Raw genomic sequence first — 18,129 nt, 5'->3', positions numbered from 1 at the left:
AGCTGCTGGGTCAACAAGCGGCCACTGCGATATTAACGCTGAACTCGGCCTTGACTGCTACTAACTGGTTACATTTTGTTGGCCCAGCACCTTCGACCCAAGGCAGAGGCTACTAATGGTTCGTTTGAAGATGTACATCCTCCAGTCGGAAGTTTTTTTATTCATGAAAACAAATGGCAAAATGGTTATGTTAGTAGATAAATGCTTACAACACTTTTAGTTTACAGTTTACATAGTTGGTTATTGCTGGGTGCTCTCACGCAGGAGAGCTCCTTGTTGAATCCCTGGCCATGGAATGCAATCGTTCCACACCTTGCCTTACATCCTTACACGATCACATGGCGACTATATCATTTACATAGGATGGTTCGACTCTCTATTCTTACAACTTGCTCTATTTATATTTATACACACAAAGGACACAACACACAGTTAATTGTTATTAGCTTTCCAAATGACTCGTTTGCGTTTGATTTGCTGGTTTCCTATTTTGATTTGATTCCTTTCGTTTTGATTTGCACTAGCTACCACGTCTCTTCTTAATATACACGATTTGTGGTACACAAATATATATTTCTAGGATTCGATTTAGGTATTTACAAAAGGTTGTTCTAATTTGAATTCGAGTTCCGTTCAGTCGGCGTTAGTCAGTATCTCTCAGTTGCTTTGGTCCCCAACCCATTTCCCCGCTACTCCTTATCTCCTCAGTGTTCAATGGTCCATCGTTGGGATTCGCTGTGGGGATCGCAAGGCGCCACCTGGGCGTCGTCCAGACTCTTGAGTCCCTGGTGATCCAGGCACATGCCCGTGTTGCTGTGAATGATGTGCTGGTGCTCGTATCGCCACTGCTCGTTGAACTCATCATTCTCCATGCAGGGCACCATCACCACCCGGTACGGTGGGGACTCGCTGTGCTGGACTGTTGCACAGCTCAGCTCGTTGCGCAGAGCATTTGTGTTGGTGAAGGAGAATAGCTGCGACTTCTGCAACACCTTGCCGCATGGGTACAAGCCGGCGTTATAGGGCTTTTCATTGTTCTGCAGCAAATCGTCCAGACATAAGTTAGCATTCACGGCGTGCACCTTGCCCCATCCCTGCACGTCCTTGGTGGGCACAAACTTCTCTGGATAGATGTTCTTCAGGTACCACTCGAAGCTCTTACAGCGGAGCTTCTTGCGCAGCATTACTCGGTGGGTGACATCTCCAATGTCCGCGTGGAACTTTAGATCCGGCCGATTGAGGAAAAATATATTGATGTACTCATCCATCCAAACCAGAGCCATGCGGGCAGTATTAATACCGTGTGTATCGCGATCGTTGGGGAATCTATAAAGAATTTAAATGAGTTCATTATAATACAGCAATAGATAATGGGAGATGACAATAAAGTTACTATAGTTCGCTTCGAAGGTCAGGTTCATCATAAATTATAAATATAATACTAGTTCCTTTTGCTTACTTGTAAGGATGGAAGTCGCGGAATATGTGTCCAACGCGGGAGCAGGGAATAGTCTCGATAGTGCCGCCGCACTGCCAGATGCGGAAGGACATCTCCAGGTTCTCACCACCCCAACCGTCCATTTGTTCGTCGTAGCTGCCCACTTCCCAGAAGTAGCGTCGATCTATGGCAAACAGTCCGCCGGCCATGGTGGGACTGTATGCTGGACAGATCTCCCGCTCCTGCCTGCACTCGCGTCGCTGGCGCTGCTTCTCCCGCTCCGGCAGATTGATCCAGTCAAAGTGGCCATTCCACTGGAATCCGCCGACCTGGAAGGATTTGTAGCCATTTGTGCTGTACTGGAAGTCGTTGGCATCGATGACATCGATAATGGGCACCAGCACGCTAGTCCGCGACTCCTTGATGCGCTGCAGGAGTGGCTCGCACCAGCCAATGTTACCCTCGCAATGGGCGTCCAGGAAGATGAGCACATCCCCCGTGGCGATTCGCGCTCCAGCCAATCGGGCACGAATCAAGCCCAATCTGCAAAGAGACGGCCGAAAACTTTCTTTAGCTATGTGAAGGGCAAAACAAAAGAAATTTATTGGGTCATTCGAAAACCTTCGATCGTCTGCCAAGCACGATTAACACCAACCTACATGGCATCCACCGCGTGAAGTCATCCGAAAGTCTGCAAAGCTCACGGGCTGACGAGTGTAATGCACGCAGAAACCGAGTCTGGGAGTTACAAAAAGTCAAACCCAACACACATAATCGTAACTTGACGAACTGGTTTTCTCTTCATTTTTTTCGGTTTTTAGTTTTTGGTTTTTTGAGCGTTTGTCGGTTCTGGCCAAAAAGAAGATGCTCCATGCGCGACTGACATGGCAAACAAGTTATTCAAATGAGTCCAAGTCGTCAGCGTTTCGATTAGCCAAATTACTGAACTTTTCCTAGCCCATAGGCAATAATGGAAATTATCTAGGTGTCAAATTTTAACCTTTTATGCATTGTTGCACTTATGAACAATAATTAAGAAACTTGTATAAACACTTGATTTCGATTTTTAATATGCAAGTTCTTATTTAATAAATTCATAGCTAAACTAATGAGATAGATGCTTCGAATTGTATCTCAAAAAACACGAAAGCATGCCTTAGGTTTAACACCTCGTATTTGCATATGCCAAAGGTCGTATTGAAAGTGAATGAGCAAGTATAACTACTAAATTCGCCACTAATCAAGTCTATAATTTCTTGAGGGTTTTTAAAGTACTGAAGTAGATGAACACTTTATCACATAAACAAGTTTGAATTTCTATAAATTGACCTATAAAAACACAATTTCACTGGAATTCATTTCAATTTCTTTTTATCTTGTGGTAATAGCTCACGAATTCTTTCCATTCTAGATTGGGAAAAACCGAACACCTTTTTCTGAAGTCTCTGGCGCAAACAGCTATTTCAGATACATTTGTTCTTAGTTAGAGTAACGGCAGTTCGACTTTTATAGGTCAGACACCTTGTGGCTTTAACTCACCGGTTCTTGAGACGCAGAATGGTGACCTTCCTCGCGGGAATCCGGGTGCGAACATAGTAGTCCAGCTTGGCGCCCAGTTCCACGTTGTCGCTACCGTCATCCACCAGAATGATCTCCTTGAGGGCCTTTTCGTTGCAGGTGCTCAGCGTGCTGTGCACTGTCCTCAGCAGCACGGAGTAGGGTTCGTTGAAGAAGATGATGACTACACTGGCGGTGGGCAGGGACTCAGAATCGAAGCGTTGTTTGGCGCACAGTGGATTCCGGTGGTCACCGACACTCCGGTTGTAGGTCAACTGCTCGCTTAGCTCCTCGTTGAGGGCAATCTTCTTGTAGATCTCATCGCCTCGTTCCTTGGCGGCACCGGAAAGATGCACTGCCACGCCCTGTTCGCCGAGTCCCGCCTTCTGCTTCTGAAGATCCAGTTGGATGATTTGTTCATACGGCGACTGGGTGGCGGGTCGGGCTATTTCGTTCTCACTGTCGCTATACGCCTCGAACCGCTCGCGCCCATGACCTCGCAGAGCGGCTGCCCGGACGGGTGGCGCCACAGGTGGCTCCTCTGGTGAACCATTCTGCTGCACCTTGCTGTAGAGGATAAAGCAGAGGGCGACTAGGATGAAGATGATCAGCTTGCCGTAAAAGGAACGGAACCGAGGCAGCATGTTGGCTTAAAATATCTTTTGACTGGGACTGTTGGTATCTGGGATTCTGAGGTAGCACTAGCTTCACTTCTCCACTCCAATCTGGCTCTGCGGATCGGATCGTGTGCGTCCGCTGTCCGATTTTACCCGCTACTCGATCATTTAACTCCGATTCGCTGGCGAAAAATCCAGACACTTTGTAAGTATGATTCGTGGCTTCTCGGTTCGCCCACAATACCACAATTCCAGTTTCTTCCCGCTTTCCGTTTAGCGCCGCGCACCGCCGCTTTGTGGAGTGGCTTAAACTAGACTAAATGGCAATATTAATTCTAAGCGCGACTGCCACAACAACAAATGAAACACAACAACAATAAAAAACAACGAAAACTTACTCGGGCATGTTTTCTATACGCTGTTGCTTCAAGCGTTAGTCCATTTTGTGGTACTTTTGCAGCAACAGCTGTTAAGTCGGCGCTATCCAGCACTGCCACAGTGGGCATTGATTGAAAACTTATATTTCACTGTTATTATTTAAATATAATATATTTATAATAATAGTTCTTATTATTTGTACAATCCCGGTAGTAGCAGAACACAGATGTAAAACAAAGTGAAAAAGTACAAAATTATATTTAAGTCTTTCGTTTTTCCTGTAGACTTAAACAGAAAATTGTATTTTATTAACACAGATTTGTGATTATATTTTAAAGAAAACTTACTCATATATTTTTGTTTTTTGGCAAAATTTTACATTTGTGTGCTTCGGTAACCTTTAAGCAGATGTAAATAACTTCTAGCAAAGACTTATACCACGTTCCAAAAAGGTCTTATACAAGGTTTTATAACCAGTGACTCTTAAACCGGTCGTTAAAGTAAGACAACAAGGTTGCTTGGACAACAAAATACATTTACTTAAAAAAATGTAACAATTTTATATTAAGAAAATCTCAATTGGTTGTAAGCATGCGTGGAAATTATCTTTAACAAATTTGGATATAAGAAATCTTGAAGTTTTTAAGAGTCTGACAAATATTTTTTTTATAATTTATAATTTATTTGTATATGAACTAATCCTAAGTTGCATTATCAAAGCCGATTAGTTCTTCATAAGACATGGTAACTATGCGCATAACAGTAATTTATAATTGTATACTATCGGGAGCAGTGTCTGCCGTTTAGATTGTACACAATTTAATGTGTGAGTATAAAACTAATAATTATAATTTATAACCAACAGGCATGCCAAGCCACATAGTTGTCACATCAATTGCGAAAAAAGCGGAAATTTAAATCACAAAGCTTCCTGCCCTCGAGTACCGTTGAAAACGAAAGGGACTGACCGACTGACTGTCGCACTTGACACCTTGGCCGGCACTTAATGCACAAATGGCATGTTCATTGTTGTTAAGGGGCAACAAATGGGTTTCCCATTAAAAACTTGTTGCTACGCCTCTTGGTCCGAACATGCAACCAAGCACCACATGTTGCCAGTGGAATTTGTCTCTGGTGGCTTGTTTAAATCTCATTTGAATTCTAATTGAGATTGGTTCTCATCGCAACTTTCATTTTGTAATGCTTCGAATTGATGCCAACAAGATTGGCCCCATTTCGTTGGGTCTGTGATTAATTTGGCTAATTAACGTACGACTCCAAAGTGCCAGTTGCTGTTTTTAAGTGAGCTCTTGGACGCATAATTAATACGTTACGTATACGCATTGGTGTCGCTGCGGGAGGCGCCACCGGCCACCAGATCGGCGACCCAGCAGCTAAATTAAAGTTCAAAGTGCTCCACAGCCATGGTAATTCGAATTTCGGAGTTGTGGGAAGCAACCGTTGAGTCGCTGAAAGGTGGCAACTGTTTTGCCAATCTCCGCTAAAACTCCCTAATGGCTTTAAGCGACAAAAACTAGGAAGGAAATAAGTTACTCTCTGGCCGGGGCTCAGTGGGATGGGGCCTTTGTTTTAGTTGCCGAAAAAATAAAGAAAGATGGAGCAAAAGGGGGAGATATATGCATATACACAGATACGTACGACGTGGAGCCAGACGAGATTTTGGAATTTCATTTCGTGTGCGACCTTAAAATACTAGTTTGTAAAAATGCAGCGAATCCGGCATTGAAACAGATTAGTTTCTTCGGTCGAAAAAATTAACACCTCTTAAATTTGAAATACTCTTTTATTATCGCCACCGAAAATTATGCATTTTCAGCACATTTGTGAAATGTTTAATGGCCTGAGGGCGAATTAGTTGGCTCTTAAGTGTTATGAGCCGCAACCGGATTGAAAAACGCGGCCCCCCTTCAAGAGTCCGCAAATATGTTTTTGTGTAAATAGCAGAAGTGCCTGATAAATAATTTTTTAAAATTACTCTATTCAATAATGAGTGCTGCTGAAGCCCCCAACGAGGTCTCATTAATGCGCGTACAATAAAAGTAAAGGGCCACAAACAATTTAACCACTAACAGACATTGTTCCACATGTGAGTCGACGACTGCGGTTAAGGTGCCTGCCATAATGACTCGGGCCACAGAAATCTATTAAATCTAAATGACCCTGAAGATCACACAGGCAGCCAAGAAATGGTCGACTAACGATCACCATCCATCAATGGAAATGGGCAGTCAACGGCGGATAATAACAGAATTGGGATTTGGGATTGCAATTGAAAAATGTCTGCCATAGATTTTACGGATTACAGTTGGGTCTGCTACTTTCGTTTCGCTTCGAAAGCCTTGCAAATGTCAAAAGGTTGGGTAATTCCGATGATTGCGTTGGGGTTTCGTCAGCGCCAGAGGATGAGCACAGGTCGGTCGGATCTGATCGGATCGGCACTGATAGGATTATGCCGGATCAGAGCTGGAGCAAGTCCACGACTTCCCATGACAAATTGATCAGCCTGGGAAGCGTAATGATGCCACATTATCATACGTTTTCCAGCGTGATTTATGATCCAGTTCGAGCGATTTTAAAAAGGGGAACTTCGTTTACAACTAAATCGAAAGTGAAAGATTTCACGATACCGGCTTGGCAATGACAATGCCAACCCATTGTCTCACCCACAACATCGCTTGGGGGTTAACCGGTTACCCAATGCCCCATCCCCATCGCCAAATCGGATTTCAATTTCAATTCCAGTGCCCTAGGTCCAATCAGCACGCGTCAAAAGTGGCGCCAAAGTGACGAACCAAATTATGATTCGGATCGTATATGCACAAATATCCATCCAAATGAGCACAAACTAAGGCGGTTTTATGGCGGTAGCCAGTTGGGGTTTTGCATAATCCCCGGTTCCTGCTGAGACACCCGCATTGTGGACTGTTTATGGTAGTATTTATGTAAGAGCCAATTATGTGAGATGTCATCAAATATTTGACCAGTTTATTGGTTCGCCTCATCATACCTGATGGAATGCACATTTTCATCCGCGGGGTTTTCACAATCGCATCGCAGATATACACAGATAGGGCCGATTGTCTCTTAAAACCACATCAAAATCAATATCGCCTATCGTTCAACATCCAAAATTGAGCATTGTCTCAATGTTCGCAACCTCCGATGTGATGATTCGGATACATTTGAATAACAGCGCCAACAATAACCGCTGCTTCTCCATATCCGCTATCATTTATTGTGCGGAGGTGGCTAATCCCAATTCAACATTTCTTTGTTTGCTTTATGGCTTTTGGCGAAGGTTGAGCAGATTGAGTTTAGCCATGCTAGCGAATCTTTTTATTTAACTATGGTGCAAACATTGCGATTTCAAAACTGTCAAAAAGCTATTAGGATATACGATTTAATTTCTAACCCTAAGCCAATTGGTTAGCCTCAAGAGTCGCGTCCAACTTGGTAATCCCAGTAGCTCCAATCCAAAGCAACAGCAACTGATGCCCAGTCCGGTGAAGTACATGCCAAAAACCCAGAAAAGATCGCTTACTTCGATATAATCATCCAGCCGTGTTGGACTGAAATCCTTCATGGTTGTCAGTTTTAGTCTTACCATATCCGAGAAGCTCCGATCGATCCAGTACTTCGATAAGCCGAACTCATTTTGTTGCATCATATGTTCCTCAAAGAGATCGCGATAGGGCAAGTGTCGTCTTACGGGAAAACTAAAAAAACTGATGGGTTCTAAGCAGAGTTTCTCTGAATAGTAAAACAGTGGGAATGCGAAAAGCTTCTGTTGCTCCTTGAAGGCAATCCAACTCAAGGCGCTCATCGGGTACATATGGTTGTCATCGAAGGAGTCTCGCAAGTTTTCCAGTTGCTTGGACTCATCGAACACCTCCACATGATCCATGCTCACGTTAAACGGTCGCAGAAGCTCAATATCGTACTGTCGTATGGCCAGCTTGTACCTGGAATTCTCTAGATCGGCAAAGGAACACATCTTTGGATCGATTGGAGGACCCCACATGAAGGACTGCAGGTACGACGTATACATTGTGGTGGTGATTACACTGAAGAAGCAAACGAGCATGGAAATCAGTTTCAGTTTTCTGTTGGATTGGCGGGGAAATGGAAAGGGCTGAGCCAAAAATCCCCTCAAACAGATATCGTTCATCAGAACATTAACAAGGCTCAGTCTACGCCACGAGCTTTGCTTGATATAGTTTAGCATGACTGAGAAAATACAAAATATGGCAATAAGCACTACCAGGACCGGTGGATCCACAATGCCCATGTAGATCTCACTATAGGGCATCGTGTCCGGGAGGGGAACCATAAAACAAGTTGATGTCATCAAGTACGGATATGAGATCGTGTCGAAGTTGGTCATTTCAAAGTAGGCGGCGTAGCTCATGCCAATATCCACCAGATCTTCCGCGGCCCATTTCGTAATATTGTAAAAAGAAGTTTTCTTTCCAGAATCATGTAATTTCACCTGCATATCCAAGGTAGCATTAACTTTCTCAACAAAATTATTCAATAAATTGGCTACATATCCAATATATTTCTCTTGTCCAGTTTTAGGATCCCTGTATGCCATAGATCCAGGAATCAGGTTGAATGTGATTGATTTCAGCATTGCTCCTTGCATATTTCGAAATTGGTCTACATATATTGGATTACTCTCGAATAGATACACTTTTTCATAGTTTCTTTCCTGAAATAGCCGACAGGCGTATATAATCCCGACCTGATGGAAATTGTTGTTCACCATGGCTATATTGTATTGATCCTTCTTAGAATAGAAGTCGCATACGGCGTCCGGTCTTATATTCCCATTCAGAAGGATCAGTCGCCTGTTCATTTGCAGCTTCTTCAGAGTTTGATAGTTCTCCTCCCTCTCGGCTAGAAACTCACAGGTGAGAATAAGTGCTAGGCTACTGTAATTCCATTCAAAGCTGGTGCTACCCGAAGTAACCAATATTGTGGGGACTTGCAATCTCCTTGACAAAGAGCTAAACGCGCAATCTTCTCCATAAATTAATAGAGTGTTGAAGAATTGCTCCTGTTGCAATCTTAGAAGAAGGCTCAGAAGTCGATCCTCTAAATCTGTATGATTGGTATTGGTCCCATCCAAGATCCGAGCCTTTGTATATCCAAGGCAAAGCAAAATTATAATAATCCGTACCATGGTGCAAGAGTTACTATTGCATTTTCGAAGCGAACATTATATTTTGTACTTTAAACGTCCAGTGAATGTAGATCAGGCATGCTATTTGTATGTTTTCCATATTGTGTTAACAAGGCTAAATGTTAAAGGTGTAGCTAATGGCCCATTTAATTTGTAGTTGCGTTAAAAATACATACATTTCGTGGAGTCGACCAAAGAATAGTATTTTAATGTCTCAATTTTTATCAACGCCTCTGACTTTTTTTCTCCTTTAGTATAAGAATACAAGGCTATTCTACTTTCTTTGATAAGATCTATGAAATCACAATCCGACCGTACAAATATTGGCATGGTTAAATATGGAGGCGCCACTGATCCCAATTAAATGAGGAATCAATTGTGTACAGATAATGGTTAAAAGCCGAAAACCCCATTATCCTTTCTGTTTTTAGGTGGTTTATAAAAGAAATATTTTCAGTGGTGCCATATACATTTATTGAGTGAAATAATTATTATAAATTGGTTTTCGTATTTAAGAAAATATTTTTGGGTGCTGAACAATTTATGACGTAATGTACCAAATTTACGACATCTGTGCCAGAGTACATTTGAATTTGATAAGATTAATGTATTACAGCTTACTTAGCTAAATTTTTTAAGAATGCATAGCAATATTCGCATTTGATTTTGCAGTTTTGTCCAGTATCTCAGAGGTCTTAGAATCTCAAAGATAAAAAAACATAAACCCATGCCCATTCCAACGAAATACATGGTGAAAACCCAGTAGAGATTGTGTACTTCTATGTAATCGTTCTCGAGGGGCGGACTGAAATCTTTGAATGTTGTGAGATTTGCTTTTATCATATCCCTATAGCTCTGATCGATCCAGTACTTAGTTAACCCAAACTCCTTCTGGCGCTGCATGTGCTCTTCGAAGATATCGCGATAGGGCAAGTGCCGTCTCATAGGAATACTTAATATATCAAACTGAGACAGAAGGCATCACAGTAGTAGAAGATTTTGTACTTAAAGAGTTTCTGTTCCTCGTTGATGGTGAACCACTGCAAAGCCGTCCCCGTCCTCCAGGCTCACGTTCAGGGCCTCCAGAAACTCTGTTTCGTAGATGTTAATGGCCATCGTGTACCTAGACTTTTTTACATCATCAAATGAGGTCAGACGCGGTTCGATGGGAGGACCCCATAAGAAGGCCTGTAGGTATGCCGTATACATTGTGGTGGAGATTAAACTGGAAAAGCAGACTAGCATGAATATCAGTTTAAGTTTTCTGTTGGACTGGCGGGGAAAAGGAAAAGGCTGAGCCAAAAATCCCCTCAAACAGATGTCGTTTATCAGGACACGACGGATGCTCAGACTACGATAGGACCTTTTCTGTATGTAGATAATTAGCACGGAGCATAAGCAGAACATTATTAAGAACATTATCAGGATACTTGTTGCCACAATCGCCATGTAGACGTCACTAAATGGCAACGAATCCGGCAGTGGAGCCATGAAACAGTACGAACTCATTAGGTACGGATACGAGATGGCGTCGTAGTTGGACATTTCAAGTGTCCTAGCCTCGCATATACCAATGTCCAGAATGTCATTCGAGGTAAAATTCGTAATGTCCACAAAAGATACTTCCTCGTCGTCCTTGATCAAATCCTCCCGTATTTTCATAGTGGCGTTAACCTTCTTAACGAATTGGCTTATCAACATGCCCACATAGCCCTTAAACTTTTCTTCGCCGGTCTTACTATCAATATATGGTATGGTTCGGGGTGGCTCCTTATCAGATAGTGGGGCTCCATGCATATTTCGAAATTGATCTTTGTAAATCGACTTGCCATCGAAGAGATACAGTTTTTCATAGTTTTGATCTTGAAATAAGCGACATGAGTATACCACTTCAAGCTGATAGAAGTTTTCCTTCACCATGGCTACATTATGTTGCTCCTTTTTAGAATAGAAATCACACACAGACTCGGGTTTTATATGTCCTTTCAGACGGATTAGGCGCCTGCTAGTTTGCAGCTTCATCAGTGTTCGATAATTTTCTTCCCTCTCGTCCTGGAAATTACAACTGAGTATTAGTGTTAGGCTGCTGAAATTCCAATCAAAGTTGGTGCTGCCCGAGGACACCAGCACTGCAGGAACTTGCAATCTTTCAAATAGAGAAGAAATGGCACAATCCTCTTCGTAAATTAAAAGGGTGTCGTAGGACTTCTCGAATTGCAATCTTTGAAGAAGGTCAAACAATCTGTAGTCAAAGTCTAGATAACTGTTATTGGTGACATCCAAAATTTGAGCCCTGGAAATTCCAAGGAAGAGAAGAATGATTATAAGCCAAACCATGGTGCTAATGTGACTAATGGAATTCTTGTGCATTCATCACATTTTGTACCCAACACGCCTTTGAATTGGCCCAAAAGTGTTGGCGGGTCATGCAATTCTCGTGTCTCACGTTTTGTGTTGACATGACTAAAAGTTCAGAGCACACCCCAAAGTCTACGTAATTAGTGGGTGGCTGGAAACAACTATATTTCGTGTGTGAGCAAATAGAATAGTTTAAATGTCTTAATTTACTTTACCGGCCTAGCAGTTGACTCCAGTCTGATTTGATATATTTTCAAAAACATTTCTTTTGATTAAACAAAATTTATTGTTATGTTATGATGAACGATCTTTGTGCCTATTTCCAATCCTAAAATGAAAGCATTTACTAACTTTAAGTTACTAATATGAAACTTTTATTCTCTTATCTATTCGCAGTTTTTTTTTTCACCTTCTTCATTAATAAAAATTTCTTTGTCCCATTTTTTTGTAATAAAGTATTTTTTTGTGCCAATTAAAATAATGTTTTTACTTTGAGTCCGATTGGTCAGCTTAATTAAGAAACTCTTTCGAGTCACAAAATTTATTGAGGAAATGAAATAAGTTTAACAGGTGTTTAGAATTTGTAAATTTCGGAATTTCTTCCAGCGTTTCCACTTGTCCACTCCTATTTCCAACAAGAAGCAGAAAACGCAAAGTACAATGGCAGCCAAATAGATTTTCATTATCCACGAGATGTCATCCATTAATAGGCTTGGAGTGTATGCTAATGGCCTACTTAGATCCTTGAGAGACGTTAGACCAAGTCTCACCATATCGAAGAAGCTGTGGCTCATCCAATAGTTCACAAAACCGAATTCGTGCTGCTGCATCATGTGCTCATGAAAGAGATGACGATATGGCAGGTGTCTGCGCAGGGGAACCGACAAGAAGATCAGTCTGGAGAAGCACAAGTCCCTGGCAAAGTAGAAGACTGGCTCCTTGAAGAGCGTCTGCTGCTCCGCGTAGGTTCTCCAGCGGTCTCCAGTTACCACATAGTTGTAGCTCAGGTTGAAGGCATCGCGCTGCTCATAGCACTCCGGCAAATTATCGAAAATTTCTAAATCATCCACGTGAATTTCTCGGAAATGTGAATTATTGGTCTTGATTAAACCATTAATCTCCAGTGCAGGCATTGCAATTCTTCGGTTATAGCTACCAACATCTTGGAATGAGCAGATTTCTGGTTCTGATGGCGGGTTCATAAAAAAGGATTGCAAGTAGGCTTCGTACATCGTAGTTAGCATAATGCTTGCAAAGCATAGAATGGTAAATATCAGCCTCAGTTTTTTGCTAGCATTCAGAGGAAAGGGAAAGGATTGGCCAGGAGACCTCGCAGGCTCTTATCATTAAGTAATATGTTGGCCAAGCTCAGGTCCTGCCATGACATTTTCTGGCTATATATTAGCAGGACAGATAGCAGGAGGAACAACATAAAGATTATTCCCAGGACGATCGGATCTATTATCATAGCATATACCAAATTGTACGGCAACTTTGCTGGAACCTGAACCATAAGGCAGTACGATGTCAGAATGTACGGATAACTGGAAGTTTCTATGAATGTCATTCGAAATGAGGATTCTAGGGTGATCCCGATGTCCAGCTGTTCGTTTTCCACCAAAACTAAAATTTCCTTTACTATCAATTTGTTGGTTAAGACTTCTAGTTCCAAGGTCGCATTTACTCTCTCAGCGAAAGTGTTAACCAAATTGGCCACATAGCCAGTTGTTTTCATATCACCGGTCTTTGGATCCATATAAAGCATCGAACGCGGAGATAAGAGATCTGCCACTGCTCGAATGGATTTTCCGTACATATTCCGGAACTGTTCTATAAAAACTGGCTTACTATCCAGTAAACTGATTTCCTCGATGTTGGGATCTTTAAAGTGGCGACACGCATAGACAGTTTTTGACTTATCAAAGTCTTCTGTTATCGTAGCTATGTTGTATTGTTCCTTCTGTAAATATCTTTCGCACACCGAATGCGGTTGAATATCGCCTCGTAGATAAACTAACCTCCTGTTTCTTTGCAATTTTGCGAGCGTGTTGTAGTTCGTTTCTTTTTCATCTTCAGGACTACAGCTTAGTATCATGGTTAGGCTGCTGAAGTTCCAATCAAAGTTGGAGCTGCCCGAGGACACGAGCACTGTGGATACATTCAAGCGCCGAAATGATGAATGAAAAACACAATCCACTCCATAGAGAAGCAGTGTATCATAGAACTCCTCCAATTGTAATCTCACGAGTAGATCAAAGACTTTATCCTTTAACTGTGGGCTACTTTTATGAATATAATCCAGATATCGTGCACTTGAATTCCCAGCGCAAAGAAGAAGGATAATAAGCCACGCCATGGTTTCTGTTTAACTGTGGCAAGTCCTGTGCTTCCCTGGCATTTTGTTCTGTAAATATAGATTAAAAGTTGAACAGGTATGCACTTTTCATGTTTTTCATATTGTGTTAACATGCTACTGGGGCAGTTTACAACTCGTGATTGGAAAATTACCGGTTGTATTAAAAAAGTCATAGACTTCAGAAACTAAATGTTTCTCTTTTGCTAATGGTTTTGAACAACGCCCAGTTTATTCCCCAACTCCCACGGGTGTCACATATTTTTTACAACGAGTAAAGAAATTGATACCTATTAATTAATAATATCTTTAATTCTCTTTAGATTATAATCGTTAGCATTAAAGGTTTAATAAAAGTAAGCGAGATAAAGATTTAATTTCTAAAGATTTTTGAAATATATATTTTATAGCGATTCCAGCGACTTGAAGATCCCAGAATCTCCAGTGCAAAGCAACAGCAACAGATGCCCAGTGCCAAGGAGTACAAGCCCAGAATCCAGTAGAGATCATCCACGTCGATAGCCAGTTCCACTGAAGGTTCGTTCATGTCCGTATGTGGTGTCAGTTCTAACCTCAACATATCCAAGAAGCTGTGATCGATCCAGTGATTCAGCAACCCAAACTCCTTCTGCCGCAGGATGTGTTCCTCGAAGAGATTGCGATACGGCAGGTGACGTCTGATCGGAAAGCTAAGAATGTTGTCGCGACTAAGGTAGATATTCTCGGAGTAATAGAATACGGGATTAAATAAGAGCTTTTGTTGCTCATCGTAAGTGCCCCAGCGCACACTGGTTACCGGAAAGACATAGTTGCTATTGAAGGACTCCCGCAACTTAACAAATTCATGGTAGTCCTTGATGATTTCGACCCGCTCGTTGCTCACGTGCGGAAGGATTCGATTGTTCTCGAATCTCAGCATATCCATCTCGGCCCAGTTCATGGCAATCTTGTACCTGGATCGTTCCAAATCGCTAAATGTACGCATCATCGGCTGTGGTGGTGGACTGTACAAGAAGGCTTTTAAATATGCTCCATACATTGTGGTGGTCATTAGACTAGCAAAGCATAGAAGCAAGCACATTAACTTCAGTTTTCTGCTGCATTGACGTGGAAACGGAAATGTCTGACACAGGAAGCCCCTCAAGCACATATCGTTCATCAGAACACTGGTCAGACTTAAGGACCTCTTCTGGATGTAGATCAGCAGAGTCGAGAAGGTGCAGAATATAAGAAAGAGCAGGGCCAGGACACCGGGATCTATGATCACCCCGTACACCTCGTTGTAGGGAATCTTATCCGGAAGTGGCACCATGAAGCAATAAGAGCACATCAAATAGGGATACGTGAACGTATCGAAGTTTCTCATTTCCCACGTTGTGTCCACGCTCATCCCGATATCCAGCAGATCGTTTGCAGTCCACTTCGAGATATTCACAAAGAAAATTTTACCCTCCACCTCGGCCAATTGGGATTGCATGGCCAAGGTTGCGTTTACCTTTTCAATGAAGTTGTTCAGCAAATTGGCCACGAAGCCAATCCATTTCTTCTCGCCAGTTATCGGGTCTATAGTTGCCATGGATCGTGGTGCTAAGTTGTCGGTGATCGTTCTGATCGGTGCTCGCTGCATGTTTCGAAATTGGTCTATGAATATGGCTTTGCCATCATGGATATTAACTTCTTCATATTTTTGGTCATGAAATAATCGACAGGAGTATATTAAACCCGATTGCGGGAAGTTTTCTCTCACCATGGCTATATTATATTGCTCCTTTTTTGAGTAGTACCCGCATACAGATTCTGGTTTGTTATCCTCATGTAGGAAAATTAGCCGCCTGTTTGTTTGTAGCTTTATCAGTGTACGATAGTTCTCCTCCCTCTCGACTTCAAGGCCACAACTTAGAATAAGTGTTAAACTGCTGTAATTCCAATCGAAGTTAGAGCTTCCCGGTGAAACCAGAACGGAAGAGACTGGAAATCTTGCGGATAGAGCAGAAAACGTGCAATTATCTCCATAAACTAAGAGGGTGTCGAAGAATTTTTCCAATTGCAGTCTCTGAAGAAGGCTCAATATTGTATCCTCAAGATCTCGATTACTATTACCGACTACAGCCGAAAGCTTTGCCAAAGCACTCCCAGTGCAAAAAAGTAGGATAATCAACCAATCCATGGTCTAATTGTGACTGTTGGAATCCTCGTATGTATTGCCAATTTTGTATTTCAGCCAGGCTACATCCTTTCAATCGGTCACGCAATTTTTGTGTTTAAATTGTGTTAGTATTCTAGGTAGTTCAAAACGAGTGCGGGTTGCGTGTGATCTACAAATAAAAACTTTCATACTGGTATATTATGGTGTGTAGGCGGTATGGACAAGGATCATATAAATCAGTCCACTTCTTTTATGAGGCTAAGAGATAGTTAGTACGGCTTGTTTATTTTCTCGAAAGCCGCCAGTGTTTCCATTTTACCCATCCTATTTCCGACGTAAAGCAGAAAACACTAAGCGATATGGCGACGAGATATAGTTTCATTATCCAAGAGATGTCCTCCATTAGAAGGCTTGGATTGTACATCTTTGGCTGACTAAGGTCCTTGAGAGGCGTTAGACCAAGTCTAACCATATCGAAGAAGCTGTGGCTCTTCCAGTAATTCACCAATCCGAACTCCTGCTGTCGCATCATGTGCTCATCGAAGAGATGTCTATAGGGAAGGTGCCTACGTAGGGGAATTGACAAGAAGATCAAGCGCGAGAAGCAGAGATCATTCGAGTAGTAGAACAATGGCTTCTTGAAGAGCTTCTGCTGTTCTGCATAGGAGCTCCAACGGTCTTCAGTGACCAAATAGTTATAGGTAAGGTTGAAGTTATCACGCATCGCAAGCCAATCTCTCCAATCCTCATAGATACATAGGTGTTTCTTTGGAATTTCCAGAAATTGTGTATTGTTAGTCCTAATCAGCACGTTTGCCTCAATTTCGGTGATGATAGTCTTATGACGAAGCTTACCAATGTCCTTAAAGGAGCGAATGTGCGGTTCAGATGGGGGATCCGTGAAAAAAGATTGCAGATAGGCTTCGTACATCGTAGTAAGCATAATGCTTGCAAAGCATAGAATGGTAAATATCAGCCTCAGTTTTTTGCTAGCATTCAGAGGAAAGGGAAAGGATTGGCCCAGGAGACCTCGCAGGCTCTTATCATTAAGTAATATGTTGGCCAAGCTCAGGTCCTGCCATGACATTTTCTGGCTATATATTAGCAGGACAGATAGCAGGAGGAACAGCACAAAGATTATTCCCAGGACGAGCGGATCCACAATCAGGGCATAGACTAGATTGTATGGAAACTTTTCTGGAACCTGAACCATAAGGCAGTAAGATGTCAAAAGGTAAGGATAGCTCGCCGTCTCAAGATTTGCTGTATATAATGAGGCCTCTATGGTAATGCCCATATCAAGCTCATCGTCCTTAGCCATTCTTGATATCTCTCTAATGCTCGCAGAAGGCTTCAAAAAGTCTAGCTGCAAGGTGGCATTCACTTTTTGTGCAAAGTTAGTGATTAAGTTTGCCACATAGCCAATCAGCTTAAGTTCACCGTCATTTGCATCCTGATACAGCATGACTCGAGGTGGTAGTAGATCTGGCACAATTCTTATAGCTTTTCCCTTCATATTTTGGAATTGTTCTATAAAGATTGGCTTCGTCTCTGATAAATTTACTTGGTCCACGTTAGGATCTTGAAAATAGCGACAAGTGTATATGACATTTGACTTGGGAAGACTTTCTCTCACCAAGGCTATGTTATACTGCTCCTTTTGTGCGTATATATTACAAATATTACTTGGTTGAAAATCTTCTTTTAATAAAACTAGTCTCCTGTTCCGTTGCAGCTTTAAGGAAGTACTATAAAGTCCTCCATTTTCTATGTCAGGTCCACAACTGAGTATCAGAGTAAGGCTGCTGAAATTCCAATCAAAATTCATGCTATCCGACACCAGCACTACGCCAACATCTACATTTCTAATCAGGGAATGAAATTCACAATCCTTTCCATAGACAAGCAATGTATCGTAAAACTCCTCCTTTCGCAGTTTTAGAAGAAGGTGAAGTAACTCGTTATCCATGAGGCTCTGGTTTTGAACGGAAATATCCGCTATGTGGACTGCAATATATCCCAGGAAGCAGAGTAATATGACCAACCATGTCATTGCTTTCAAATAAACTGTTTTAA

The 18,129-nt window shown here is 42.0% G+C and overlaps 5 protein-coding genes across 5 annotated transcripts; all 5 read right to left on the bottom strand.

Moving 5' to 3' along the window:
• Positions 1-119: 119 nt before the first annotated feature.
• Positions 120-4,063, bottom strand: LOC6609294 (polypeptide N-acetylgalactosaminyltransferase 1). Its single transcript, XM_002033948.2, has 4 exons — positions 4,011-4,063; positions 2,978-3,928; positions 1,460-1,981; positions 120-1,326 (listed from the first exon to the last, which is right to left on the bottom strand). The coding sequence occupies exons 2-4, from the start codon at positions 3,637-3,639 to the stop codon at positions 705-707; spliced, it is 1,806 nt and encodes a 601-aa protein (XP_002033984.1). The 5' UTR covers positions 3,640-3,928; positions 4,011-4,063; the 3' UTR covers positions 120-704.
• Positions 4,064-7,411: 3,348 nt separating this feature from the next.
• Positions 7,412-9,196, bottom strand: LOC6609293. Its single transcript, XM_002033947.1, has one exon. It carries the CDS (start codon positions 9,194-9,196, stop codon positions 7,412-7,414), a length of 1,785 nt encoding a protein of 594 aa, XP_002033983.1.
• A 617-nt stretch (positions 9,197-9,813) lies between these two features.
• On the bottom strand, positions 9,814-11,533 carry LOC6609292. Its single transcript, XM_002033946.2, is given in 4 exon segments — positions 9,814-9,873; positions 9,875-10,167; positions 10,170-10,252; positions 10,254-11,533. Coding segments are annotated over 4 exon segments (1,716 nt in total).
• Positions 11,534-12,117: 584 nt separating this feature from the next.
• Positions 12,118-15,534, bottom strand: LOC6609291. The gene is given in 3 exon segments (XM_032717079.1): positions 12,118-12,878; positions 12,881-13,833; positions 14,393-15,534. Coding segments are annotated over 3 exon segments (2,856 nt in total).
• A 772-nt stretch (positions 15,535-16,306) lies between these two features.
• LOC116800670 lies at positions 16,307-18,106 on the bottom strand. The gene has a single exon (XM_032716916.1). It carries the CDS (start codon positions 18,104-18,106, stop codon positions 16,337-16,339), a length of 1,770 nt encoding a protein of 589 aa, XP_032572807.1. The 3' UTR covers positions 16,307-16,336.
• Between the last annotated feature and the right edge of the window lie 23 nt (positions 18,107-18,129).

This window comes from Drosophila sechellia, chromosome 2R (assembly GCF_004382195.2).
Source record: "Drosophila sechellia strain sech25 chromosome 2R, ASM438219v1, whole genome shotgun sequence".
Taxonomy (NCBI): Eukaryota; Metazoa; Arthropoda; class Insecta; order Diptera; family Drosophilidae; genus Drosophila; species Drosophila sechellia.
Note: the sequence above shows the minus strand (reverse complement) of the source record. Positions and strands in the feature narration are given on the sequence as shown.

What these genes read in the sequence shown, in the direction of transcription:
- LOC6609294 (XM_002033948.2), bottom strand. Translation starts at nt 3,639, where the DNA reads ATGCTGCCTCGGTTCCGTTCCTTTTACGGCAAGCTGATCATCTTCATC. An exon ending in ATTCTGCGTCTCAAGAACCG is followed by an intron (nt 1,982 to 2,977) that starts GTGAGTTAAAGC and finishes GTCTCTTTGCAG; the next exon opens with ATTGGGCTTGATTCGTGCCC. An exon ending in CGCGACTTCCATCCTTACAA is followed by an intron (nt 1,327 to 1,459) that starts GTAAGCAAAAGG and finishes AATTCTTTATAG; the next exon opens with ATTCCCCAACGATCGCGATA.
- LOC6609293 (XM_002033947.1), bottom strand. Translation starts at nt 9,196, where the DNA reads ATGGTACGGATTATTATAATTTTGCTTTGCCTTGGATATACAAAGGCT.
- LOC116800670 (XM_032716916.1), bottom strand. Translation starts at nt 18,106, where the DNA reads ATGACATGGTTGGTCATATTACTCTGCTTCCTGGGATATATTGCAGTC.